The sequence below is a fragment of the Saimiri boliviensis genome, chromosome 3 (genome assembly GCF_048565385.1).
Source record: "Saimiri boliviensis isolate mSaiBol1 chromosome 3, mSaiBol1.pri, whole genome shotgun sequence".
In the NCBI taxonomy this organism is placed as follows: Eukaryota; Metazoa; Chordata; class Mammalia; order Primates; family Cebidae; genus Saimiri; species Saimiri boliviensis.
Window position 1 is genome coordinate 40782662 of NC_133451.1, and position 12477 is coordinate 40795138.

General features: G+C 34.1%; 1 protein-coding gene across 1 annotated transcript in view; it reads left to right on the forward strand.

Moving 5' to 3' along the window:
* The window catches only part of SLC30A9 (solute carrier family 30 member 9), a 102926-nt gene extending 92886 nt beyond the window's left edge, over window positions 1–10040 (forward strand). Inside the window, exons 17-18 of the mRNA XM_003940971.3 lie at window positions 1765–1878; window positions 8714–10040. Coding sequence (XP_003941020.1) covers window positions 1765–1878; window positions 8714–8758 — 159 coding nt within the window. The 3' untranslated portion in view covers window positions 8759–10040. The remainder of the gene's footprint in view (window positions 1–1764; window positions 1879–8713) is intronic.
* Window positions 10041–12477: the final 2437 nt, after the last annotated feature.

Below are 12477 nucleotides of genomic sequence, written 5' to 3' on the forward strand. Positions count from 1 at the left end.
GCTGGGATTACAGGCACGCGCCACCATGCCCAGCTAATTTTTTTTTTTTTTTTTTTTTTTTTGTATTTTTAGTAGAGACGGGGTTTCACCATGTTGACCAGGATGGTCTCGATCTCTTGACCTCGTGGTCCACCTGCCTCAGCCTCCCAAAGTGCTGGGATTACAGGCTTGAGCCACCGTGCCCGGCCAGAATCCTTTTTTAATTAAGAATAGTTTAAGAGAATTTGTAAAAGAGAATATAATGAACAGCACAGAGGTTACCACTTGCTGCTATTCAGCTCTTAACATCTTGCTCTATAGTGTGTTTGCTTAAGGTCTTAAAGAAATCAATTACAGTAACAGTTCAAGCCCCTATTTTCTGTTTGTAGATCTTATTCTTCTTCTATCTCTAGAATTAAACATTGTGCTGAATTTGGTACCTGTCTTTTCCATTCAGATTGTTATACTTTTCAGCATTTTTAGTATAATATGAAACATTTTTGATGTTTAAAAATTGATATAAATGGTATCAAAGTATATGTATGCAGTGCTACAATTCACATAACAATGCATTTTTTAGATTCCTTCATGTTAATTTATATATCTCAAGTCAATTTACTTTCATTGTTAGAGAGTATTTCATCCTATGAATATGCTGTAATTTATTTTGTGTCTAGTTATAGACATTTATATTACTTCCAGTGTAAAAAGATTAGAAATAATGCCGTGATTGCATTCTCACACATTTCCTTGTTCACATATATGAAAGTTTTTTTAGTGTGGTGTATATATAGATAGCTAGATTTTAAATAGGTGGGACATTGAATGTACTTATCTTCAACTTGCCTAGATCTTACCAAATTATTTTCCAAAGTGTGTCAATTTAACTTCCATCATTAAATATCAAAGTTCTTTGTTCATAGTCTTACATGATTGTATTGATAGAGTTTTAAAATTTTTGCCAGTTTGTCAGGTGTGAAATAGTATCTTGTTCTAATTTTATTTCTTGGAGAATTGAGATTAGTAAACATTGAAGTTCATTGACCAGTGGAGTTTACTCTACGTTGCTACCTGATTTTTCATGATTTGTATTATTCTTACAGATTTGAAAAACTCTTTATTTTTCATATCATGGATATTATATTTGTATAAAATATTTATATAATAATTATGTAAATTATACAAAGAATATAATTATTTGTATAAATGTAATTTATAAAATTACATTCTTTGTATAAATGTAATTCTTTTTTTCCAGTTTGTAATTTCCTTTTCTTTTTGTTGTTATACAAAAGATTTAATATGATTTTTAATTTTAATGTCAGATTTGTAATCTTTTCCCCTATGCTTTTTATTCTTTTGCATGAAAAATCCTTCCATATCCCATTATCATAAAAATATTATCTTCTCTTCTAGTAGTTTTTTGGTTTGTTTTTTACCCTTATATCTTTCATCCACTTTGAACTATTTGTTTAATGGTCTGAGATAGGGATTAAATTTTTTTTCTTATGGGAAAATAGTTATTCTAAAACTATTTATTGACTATGTTATCTCTCCAGTAATTTTGTAGTGCTACCTCTGTGTAGATTGTACACAGTTTCCTTGATCTGAATCATTTTGGAAATAGGTGATCCATTGTCTGTGGCTTCAAGTTTTAAAAATGTTCATTAAACTTAATGGTGTTTTTTATAAGGTTTTTTTTTTTTTCCTTTTTTAAAGAAGTCATAAGTGTACCAACTATGCTTTAAAAAAAAAATTATTTTCCTGTTTTCATTTTCTTTACAGGAAATTCAACAAGTGAAAACTCCTGAAGAACTAGAGATCTTTATGCTTAAACATGGAGAAAATATTATTGATACTTTAGGAGCTGAAGTAGATAGACTTGAGAAGGAACTGAAAGTAAGATGTATTCATAAAAATAACGTAATAATAATGCCAGCTCTTTTTTTGAGTACTTACTCTACAGCAGACACTTAAGTGCATCCATCACATGCATGCTTTCACCTACTCAGTAACTCCATAATGTGTAGGTATTTATAAGCAAGAAAATGGGTTAAAGAATTGAATAATTTACCCAAGGAAATAGGGAAATTGTGATTTGAACCAGATTCTTTACTTTTAACCACTATTCTATACTGCCTGCTTTGTTTCTAAAATAGTCAAAAGGTTTTTTGTTGTTGTTGTTGTTTGTCATTAAATAAGCAATTCGGAAGTTCCTAGAGAAAGATGAAAAGGAAACTTTAGACTCTGGTCAAAAGTTAGAAAAAAATAGAATGTGTATCTTGCTTTTAGTCCATTTGACATTATTTTCTGTTTTTGTTTGTTTCTATTCAGTTGGAGGTTATTGTAATTTATTGGTTATGTTACAGAAATAATACCTGCTCCTGATCAAGTTGTCTTTTAAAATGTCTCAGTGTTCTCAAATTGCAATTCATTGCCATTTGAATTCTGTTTGCAATGAATTAAAACTTCTAAATGAACTTTAATGTATATAGTTTGTTGAAGGTTGTGCTTTTTCTTCAGTTGATACTATTTTTTCATTTTGTAAAATATTGAAGAAAAAAACTCCTATCTCTACCTTACAAGTTTTTCTTTGAGAATCTGGATATCTGATTAGATTAAAAGAAGTACTTCAAAAAAGATTTTGTTAATATTATAGATCATGAGCTTTATCTGACATAATTTTTGAAGTTTATAGATGAGCATTTCTCAAATATTTTGGGTCTTAAGACTTTCATTTTTAACAATTATTGTGAACCCCAAAGAGATTTTGTTTGAGTTATAGTTATTGATACTTACCAAACCATGTATGAAAACAGGTAAATTTTAAAATATTTGTCATTTTTTTAAAAAAACATATACCTATTTAATATAAACAACTTTTTATTTGTTTGTTTGTTTTACTAAGGTAGAATCTCGCTCTGTTGCCCAGGCTGGAGTGCAGTGGCACGATCTCAGCTCACTGCAGCCTCCACCTCCCAGGTTCAAGCAATTCATCTGCCTCAGCCTTCTGAGTAGCTGGGACTACAGGTGCCCACCACCATGCCTCTTTAGCAGAGATGGGGTTTCATGATGTTGGCCAGGCCGGTCTCAAACTCCTGATCTCAAGTGATCTGCCCACCTTGGCCTTCCAAAGTGCTGGGATTATAGGAGTACACCACTGCACCTGGCCACATTTTTATATAAATAGTTATATTTCCAAAATGATAAAAAGTAGTAAAAAGTATATTATTTCACATTTTTGCAAAAGTCTCTTAGGCCTGGCTTAGTAGAAGACAGTTAGATGCCTGTATCTGCTTCTGCCGTCAGTCTATAGTGATTCGATTGGTTGGTTGAAGAATATGAAGGAAAGGGAGGACTGTTCCTATAGCTTTTTGAGGTAATTTTGATATTCTGTTTTGATGTTATAACAGCTGGTAGAACCTAAATCAGTGAAAGAACTTTTTGTATGCTACTTGTGAAGGTAGGTGGCACAGTCTACAAGACTGCCCTTCCTTCTGATACCAACTGTGAGTTCAGGAGGTTCCCTAGAGTACCTTCAGTTTTGATAATTCACTGGGACTCTTACAACTCACTGAATGATGTTAAACCCATCACAGTTTGGTTTATTACAGGTTATGGCTTATTATAGGGAAAGGATACTGACTGAAATCAGCCAACAGAAGAAGTACATAGGGCAGAGTCAGGAAAGTTCCAAACATGAAGTTTTAATTGTCTTTTCTGTATAATGTACAATATTACTCTCCCTGGTGGTAGTGAAATACGACAGTAGCATGATATGTTGCCAAACAGGAAGCCCATCTGAGACTTGATGACCAGAGATTTTATTGAGGCTCCATGGTTGACTGCCTGAGTGGCTGACCTTTTGTCTCTAGCCCCTCTAGAGGTAAAGTAGATACTGTGTGGCCAGAGGCCCCCGTCATACATCACATTGTTAGATTGTCTAGTGGCTAATGCCCCAGATAAACAAAGGTACTCTTAGGCAGAACATGTCAAGGGCCTAGAATGTCCTTCCCAGTTATGGAGAACAAAAGCCAAACCTCTCTTTGGGTAAGATTAATTCTCTACTATACACTGTTATATTAAAATATGTTGGTCTATCTTTATACACTGAGTGAATCTTTTACCCATACATGATTCCATAACATTATGAATGAGTATTTTGGAAAATATTGATTCACTGAGGTACATAGATCTTTCAGATGTTTATATATTTCTAAATATGTGTAAGCTTTCAGGCTCATAGGGGTGGGTATGCTTTTTAACTTAAATTTTCAGTTAAAAGCTTGCATTTTATCATTAGCAACAAATACTGTTGTTTTCCTTGAAATAAGACTCATTTTGTTCATTTTTTAGAAGATGGCTGCCAAATACTCAAATTTGAATAAACCGAGTTTGTTAATCTTTCAAATAAAAATGTATTTGGATAAAAAAGCAGTTATTCATCTCACAACTCAGGCAATTACAGAAGTACTTTTACATGCCATTTTGTCACAGTTTTTGTTTTGTTTTGTTTTGTTTTATTTTGTTGAGATGGAGTCTCACTCTGTCACCCAGGCTGGAGTGTACTAGCGTGATCTCGGCTCACTGCAACCTCTGCCTCCCAGGTTCAAGTGATTCTCCTGCCTCAGCCTCCCGAGTACTTGGGACTACAGGCATGTGCCACCACACCTGGCTAATTTTTGTATTTTTAGTAGAGATAGGGTTTCACCATGTTGGCCAGGCTGGTCTCGAACTTCTGACCTCAGGTGATCCACCCACCGTGGCCTCCCAAAGTGCTGGGATTACAGGCGTGAGCCACTGTGCCTGGCCTTGTCACAGTATTATTAAAAGTGAACTCAAGGGTTGAGGTTTAATAAAATGGATACATTTGCTATTTCATGAAAGACTTTTTAAAAGGAAACTGGCTTTTTTCCCCCTAATGTCAGGTGTGGGACAGTAAAGACAAAGACTACTGGTACGGTTTGAGGCCATTTGCCTTGAATTGTGCAAAGTTGCCAACGGTTTTACCCACCATTGTTTTTATGCCATCAGGTAATGTCAGCATAGCAAAAAAGGCAAAAAAATGTCTTACAGTTACTATGAAAATAGTTCTGACCTTAGAGTCCCCCTAAAAAGGTCTCAGGACCCCAGCAGTCCTTGGACTGACTGCCCTTTGCAAACAACTAATCTATATAAAATGTGACATGATGGTTATTTTTGTGTAAGGTAATACAAGATTGAATAAATTTAGCTCTTTATTCCATTTGTTTTAATTTCCTGGCAAGGAAAATAATGGACTAAGTCTTTATTTGCTTTACATTTTAATAGAAATTATAAATCAGAAGCCAGATTTAAGAATAATTAACAAATTGGTCATTCTCACCTGTATTTACTTTTACCACAATCAGACCTCATTGTTTTTGTTTAGCTAACTTTGTACTTTAACTAGAGGCTATTAAATCATTAATTATGTTTTTGAATTATGTAAGTCTTTCAAACCAGAAAGCTAAGTATAATCCACACATTCAGGTGGAAACATCTTTTTCTAAGGTAATAAAGCATAATTAATCTTAAGTCAAAGGACACCTTCATAGTTGACGTGCCAAACCAAAAGGGAATGCATGAATGTAATTATTTTTCCTAGTCGTGAAAATAAGCTGATTTTCTTTTGAGAGCTAAACTTTCTTCACTGGCATATTCCTTCATTTTTAGTATCTCAGGGTTGCCTTCCAAGTTTAAATTGTAATTATTATTGGATTATTTTGGAAGGTCACACTCATTAATATAATTCGGTATTAGTAGAGCCATCTCTGTTGAGTAATGCCATGAGCGTTGAAATAGATATTTTTGGCTTAAAATTCTGGAACTGTGTAGTTCTATATAAAGGTATTAAAAATAATAGAGGCTAATTCATAGATTCCCATATTACAAGATGGGAACTACAAAACTAATACAAAATTATACAGTATATCTTGTTATTATTTTGAAGTTCTTTGACCTGTTAAACATTTTTTTCCTACCTCTATATTTCAGAGTATGGATAAACCTTTCTCCTATCCCTCTATTAAGTTTTATGTTTATGCTGAAGTAATGGAAATTAATTCATTGGGAGGCTGCTGTAGCATTCAAAAATTCCTTGTAAATAATGTCTGAATTAAATACTCTGTTCTTTACTTTGCCTTTGTTTCTCCAGTTTCTCTTACAGTATTGTTTTTAATGAGTCCACAGCATTGCAAAATAAATTATGTAATTTGGTTTTTAACTCTCTGCAGGTATTGGAATAAAATCCTCATGGTATGTAAAATAGCCTAATTGGTAGTGAGCAATGCAAGGAATATAGTAGATTTTAAAGTATTTGTTGAATAAGTGAATGAAAATTTTAAGTTGGATACCAATTATTGGTTTTCAGTTTTATTCAATAAATACCAGTTTCTACTGTGCACATGAATATCTTGTTAGGTAGTAAATACTAAATTTTAAGGATATTAATCATATTTACACATTCATTCAGCAAACGTGTCTGCTTTGTATTGTGCACATATATTTTTACAAATTTGATTAGTCACTCTGAAAATGATTTTAAAAAGCAGAGCAAATTAACTTTTTAGGGTTTTTTGAGATAAAGCTTTTATTAGTAATTTATTTACATTGTGCTTTTTAGATAGAATGTCAGACTTTCCATGAACAGGTAAATTTTTCAAGTCATATTAGGATAGATAAGGGTTGATTGGAGTAGGAGGATAAAATTTAGTTTCATTTCTGTTTGGAGGAATATTTTTTAAATTCCATATTGAGTTTAAGGAGTTCTAGAGACAAGGAATAGTTTTAAATAAGGAAAAGATTGAGAGCAAAAGTGTGCCCTCCTTGTTGAAAGGTCCCTGATTATTCTCACATTAGGATTGAAGAGGAAAGTACCCCCAGGCACACTTGAATGACACTAGTTTATTTATAAGAAAAACCCCTGTGTACACTCAGTAGGGTGTTCTTGCTGGAGCAAAACTCTAGTATTATGTCAGAGTTTGTTTTTATAACTGGATACCTTTAATACAAATAATATGCCCATGGTCCTAGGACATTTCTTTTTAAGCTAGGAATTACTAATCCTAACTGAATCATTTATAAGAAATTTTCTCCCTTTGTGATTTATTTTTGTAATTTTTATCAAATAATGCACAAAGTTTATAAAGTCAAATAGAACTGAAAAGATAAATAACGATCGTTGCCTCACCTTCCTCATTATTTATATTCTCAGTGATAACCATTTTTAATACTTTTAGTATGTCTTTATTTACTGCCATGTTTCTACATAAAAGTCTTATACAATTCCTCTTTATTTAACATTATTTCCCCTTTGATAGGTGTAGATTTAGTTCTTTTATACACTACTTTCTGTCCTCCATTCTCACAGTAGTAATATATTACAGTTTAATACATTTGTAATTCCCCTCAAGTTGATTTAGGTGCCCTTCCTTTGTGCACTCATAGGAGAAGGAAACCCAGAACTTTCACTTTGCTCTGTAGTAGTCAAGTATTGTAATTGCCTACTTAATTTACCTATGTCACCTCACTGCCAAACTTAAGTCCACTGAAGGCAAATACTGTGTGTTTCCAGCTCATTGTCATATACACTTAAGTGCCTGGCACAGAGTAGGCATGTAATGATAGATAGTATTTGTTGTTATTGAATTGAAGTTCCTTAAGCTAGCATGTAAGATTTTTAATAACCTGATTTCTGCCTGTCATTCCAGCCTCATTACCAACCCTACCCTTTTTGCAGCTTCTGTGCTAGCTATACCATAGTGCCAGTGCACACTTTGCAGGCTCTCTGACTTTGCTGATGTTGTGTTTTCTGTCTAGACAATCTTCATTATCTACCTGGAAGGCTCACCATATGCAAACCTAGCTTAGATATTATATCTTCAGTGAAGTCTTTCTGGATCTCATGAGCAAAAGTAATAGCTATCTCATTTTTGTTCCCGGTGTTATTATTTAGTACACTGTAATAGGAGCTTGGGGTCTGGAGTCAGGCCTGGAATCAGTCCTGGCTCCCATCAGTTACTAGCAGTGTGACTTCAGACAGGTTAATTTCTTCATATTTCAGTTTTCCCATGTATAAAATGGAAATAATAATTAGGTTATTATGGGGCTTTTAAAACACACATGTGTGCACACATAACACAGTACTTGATAGATGAGTGAATACCCAATAAATGTTAACTTTTTATTATTAGCTCTAATACTTTATCTTGTAGATGGTTACGGCTATGCTTGTCTCCCTGGCTAAACTGAGTCCCTCAGGGTCAGGAACAGAGTCTTACTTAATAATCATAGCTCTGTTTTCTAACACAGTGCCCAGCCTAAGAATATATGGATTGTTGCTAAAGTATACAAAATGAATGGTTGTCAATTTACTCTTTCTGATTATTATTGTTTTGCAGTGATTTTCTTTTCACTGCACAAAATTGCATATTTCCAGTGTTTTGCAATGCTTGGCATGTACTAGATCCTTAGTGCATTTTTGTATTAACACATGAACAAACTTAAGAATGTGGGACTACTTAATTGTACTGTATATAGTGTGTCTATTTACCTATTGATCTGGGGTTTTTTTCTTACGCAACTGTTTCTCTCATTAGTATGCTATACTGAAGTAGTTTGCAAATGTTTTCATTGCCACTAATGATGAAAAGGAATAAAAAGAAACAAGATACTATTTTGCTACAAATAACATGGTGGTGATTTTTCTTTCCAGAAACGAAATCCTGAAGTTCGACATGTAGATTTGGAGATACTATGAATTTGATGGAATGAATCACCTGGGCAGGGCCCTTGGAAACAAGTTTGGCAGCCCACTCTACAAAGTTTCCTCCTCTCCCACACTGAAGGAGTCAGTGCTGTGCAGAAGCCTTTTTTTTTTAAAGATGAAGGAAATATTTTATGTAAAGAGCAGTTCAGTAGGCCACCGAACTAGAACTACTTACATCTAAGAGACACACTACAAGTTGAATCAATTTGAAAATCATGTTTTTATGCTTCCATAGGGAACATTTTGGTTATTTAAATTGTTCATAGTGTCTGTTTTTCACCCGTTCAGTGTATACTGTACTTTGCAATCATGTTTCCTTTCTTCACATTGGTAAAAATAAGCGGCATCCATAGGATCATGATTTTTAATTTGTTGCCACTGAAGATTTCACTCCATCAAAATCTGCCAGTCTTGGATCTTCTGGCTAAATTTTGGTATGTGATTTTTAAATAGTCACTGTTTCAAAGTCTGTCTTTCCTTATAGAATGTGTAAATTATTTCTCCATACCTTGTGATTTTGACCTCAGTGCTAAGAGAATCACTCTCCTTACCTAGTTATCTACAAATGTTCATTCCAGAAATGCTAGTTACTAAATTGAAGGAAGACATCTCAGTATACTCTTTTAGGTCATAGTGGTTGCCATTTTGTAAAATTTCATTTTTCTTCTTTGCTTTTTTCCTCTTACTTGCTTTAATTTTTCTAATGTTAGGAGATAAATTCTAGATACTTCCATGGGCCAGTGTGATGACTTTTTTAAAAATGAGGTTGAGTTCCATGTTTGTTTACTGGAACATAATGCATTTATAAACATTTTAACATTTTGTTAAATGGGTTAGCAGTATTTATAATTTTACAGGCAGGACAGCATTTGATTTTTAATTTATTTAAAAGGAGGCACTACTTATGTAAATCTGAGCTGTGGGATATTTCTTGCTTTAAGAGAGAGACAGAATCTCTCACTGAAACTCATGGTCATGATTTTGTATGATATAGTTCATAGTGTGTCTGTCAGTTTGTTGCAGTTACAAATGGGCATTTAGCATAGTATATTGACTATAACATGTAAGTAAATAGCTTTCTACTGACCCTAAGTTATCAAGGTGAAAAAAACAATTCAGTAATTGAAAATGTGGTGAAAAGCTACAGCTGTCTCCATCAAAACAACTTATAACGCACTTTAAAATGTTCAGGTAGCAGTGAGCATTGTTCATATGAGAATGGCGGCTGGGTGATCTCTTTGCTGAATAAATGATTGTTAACATGTGGACCCAATTGCCTGTGTGAGATCTGTGTCTTAAAACATGCTGAAATGGGATGCCTGTAATCTCAGCTGCTCGGGAAGCTGAGGCAGAGAATTGCTTGAACCCAGGAAGAAGTTGCAGTGAGCTGAGATCACACCACTGCACTCCAGCCTGGGCGACAGAGTGAGACTGTCTTAAAAAAAGACAAACCTTACTGGAATGGAAGTTTATGAATTACTGCAAATTGTAATGCTGGAAACAAAAATCCTTGGTTAAAGGGTTTGTAATGGTGATTTCTAATCTAGAAATGTCATTTACCGGAAAATTGTGAGAATTTACATTGGTGTACTTTTTTTTTTTTTTTTTTTTTTTACTATTACAGAGCATTTTGCATGCTGTACGTTTTAAGTGAAATAACATTCCAGTTTTATTTTTTAAGATAGAAAATTGTATATATAATTTGATACTCAATTCTTATAGTTTCAAATTCCTTGCCCCTTCTTTACAAAAAAAAGAATCTTTTTTTTCAATTTGTTATGATTTACTCTATACTTTTTTCTTCCTTCCTCTTTCCCACCTGCCATTTTTTACTTCATGTTATTGCCATATGGGAAAGTACCAAATTATATTCAGTTTCGTCCCAGTGATATTACTCTGAAAAAATTCACAAAGCCAGACAAGAATAATTAACTCATTTTTTTTTTCCCAAGATGGCCCTTAATGTGCAACAGGTATTCCAAATGGTAGTGTTTTTTAGGATTCCCTAAAAAAAGGCCAATTTTTGATGTTTCTTTTTAAATTTGATTTTGGTTACAGTCATACTATTTTTAAATAATAATTGAAGGCTTATATTACTATCTTTTCTAATTCTGTTCTACACTGATAAACTTACACCTGTAATCCCAGCACTTTGGGAGGACGAGGCAGGAGGACTGCTTAAGCTCAGGAGTTCAAGACCACCCTGGGCAACACAGCGAGACTTCATCTCTACTTAAAAAAAAATAGTCGGGTGTGGTGGGACACACCTGTATTAGTCCATTCTCACACTCCTATAAAGAAATAAGAAAAGAGCTTTAATTGGCTCATGGTTCTGCAGACTGAACAGAAAGCACAGCAGCTTCTGCTTTTAGGGAGGCCTCAGGAAACTTCATTCATGGCGGAAGATGAAGGGGAAGCAGTCATAGCCAGAGGAAGAGCAGGGTGGAGGGTGTGGGTAGGTGCCACACACTTGTAAACAACCAGATCTCATGAGAACTCACTATACAGTACCAAGAGGAGAGGGTGCTAAAGTATTCATGAGGTTTCTTGTTATTTTATCCAAATTAATGTTTCTTACTTTATATCTCACTTTGGCATATGGCATTTGGATATTTAAGCATATAAATCATTTTTAAGGAAAATACTCTCTGCAGGTAAATAATTACAAAATTAATATTGGACAGAGAGGAGGGACAGTCAAGGATCTATGATTGATTCCTTCCTGCCCTAAACTAAAATCTAGGACTTAATCGAAGGTGAGGTACACAGATGGTCCCTGACTTATAGTGGTTACACTTGTGAATTTTTGAGTTTACGATGGCTTTATTGGTATATAACCTCATAGAAGTCAAAGAGCATCTGTACCTACTTTTAGTTGTGCCTGAGAATGGATCTCCAATTCACTGTAAGCAGCAGGCCCCAAACTATGTAAGGTGGCACAGTTTTCATCATGGTAGTGGGAGAATGAGGGGTGGAGATCTGTTTTTAAGTGGACTATCCTGGGGGCCTATAGTATCCAACTCCAAAGAGGTAGGTTCCTGAACATATATGAAAGAACCTGTGAGATAAGATCAGTCAGCAGAATATTCAGAATTTTTCAAAAGCAAAGTTAATCCCTGCATATATCCCTCTACACACACACACTGCAAAATGAGTAACACGATGTCATAGAATAACAAAATGTCATAAAGCTTGAGTTTTTGATATATAGCTTTCACTGTTAACCGTATCTCATAATTTAGATAATGATTTTTTCTAAAACGATACCATCTAAAGAGTGCCTAAGTTTTAATCTGATAACTTTTTGAGGAAGAATGCTGAGAACTACAGAAAACTGCATAGGCATTTGGAGTTTGTATTATCTTCATAGACTGCATTTGTCAAGCTTTCGTGGCATTTCTTTTAAATGTGATGGCCCCCAATTTGCCAAACTGTCGGACGTCAGTGAAGCAAAGAATTGAGGGTAAAATGTTGATTCAAAGATTATCTCCCCTAAATCCTTCATTCCTGTCTCTGAAATGGAACTTTGGAAGGCGTTTATGTAGAAGATTGGTCTGACAGCCTTTATATTTGCATGTAAGTTTACTTGCATCCTTAGACTTGTTTTTATGCAAAAAGGAAATTTTCATTTGTTATATTTTATTTCATCTGTCTGATTTCACTAGCACATTGAGATGGTCCTGATCCCTCAAGATACTTCTTCCCTTAAT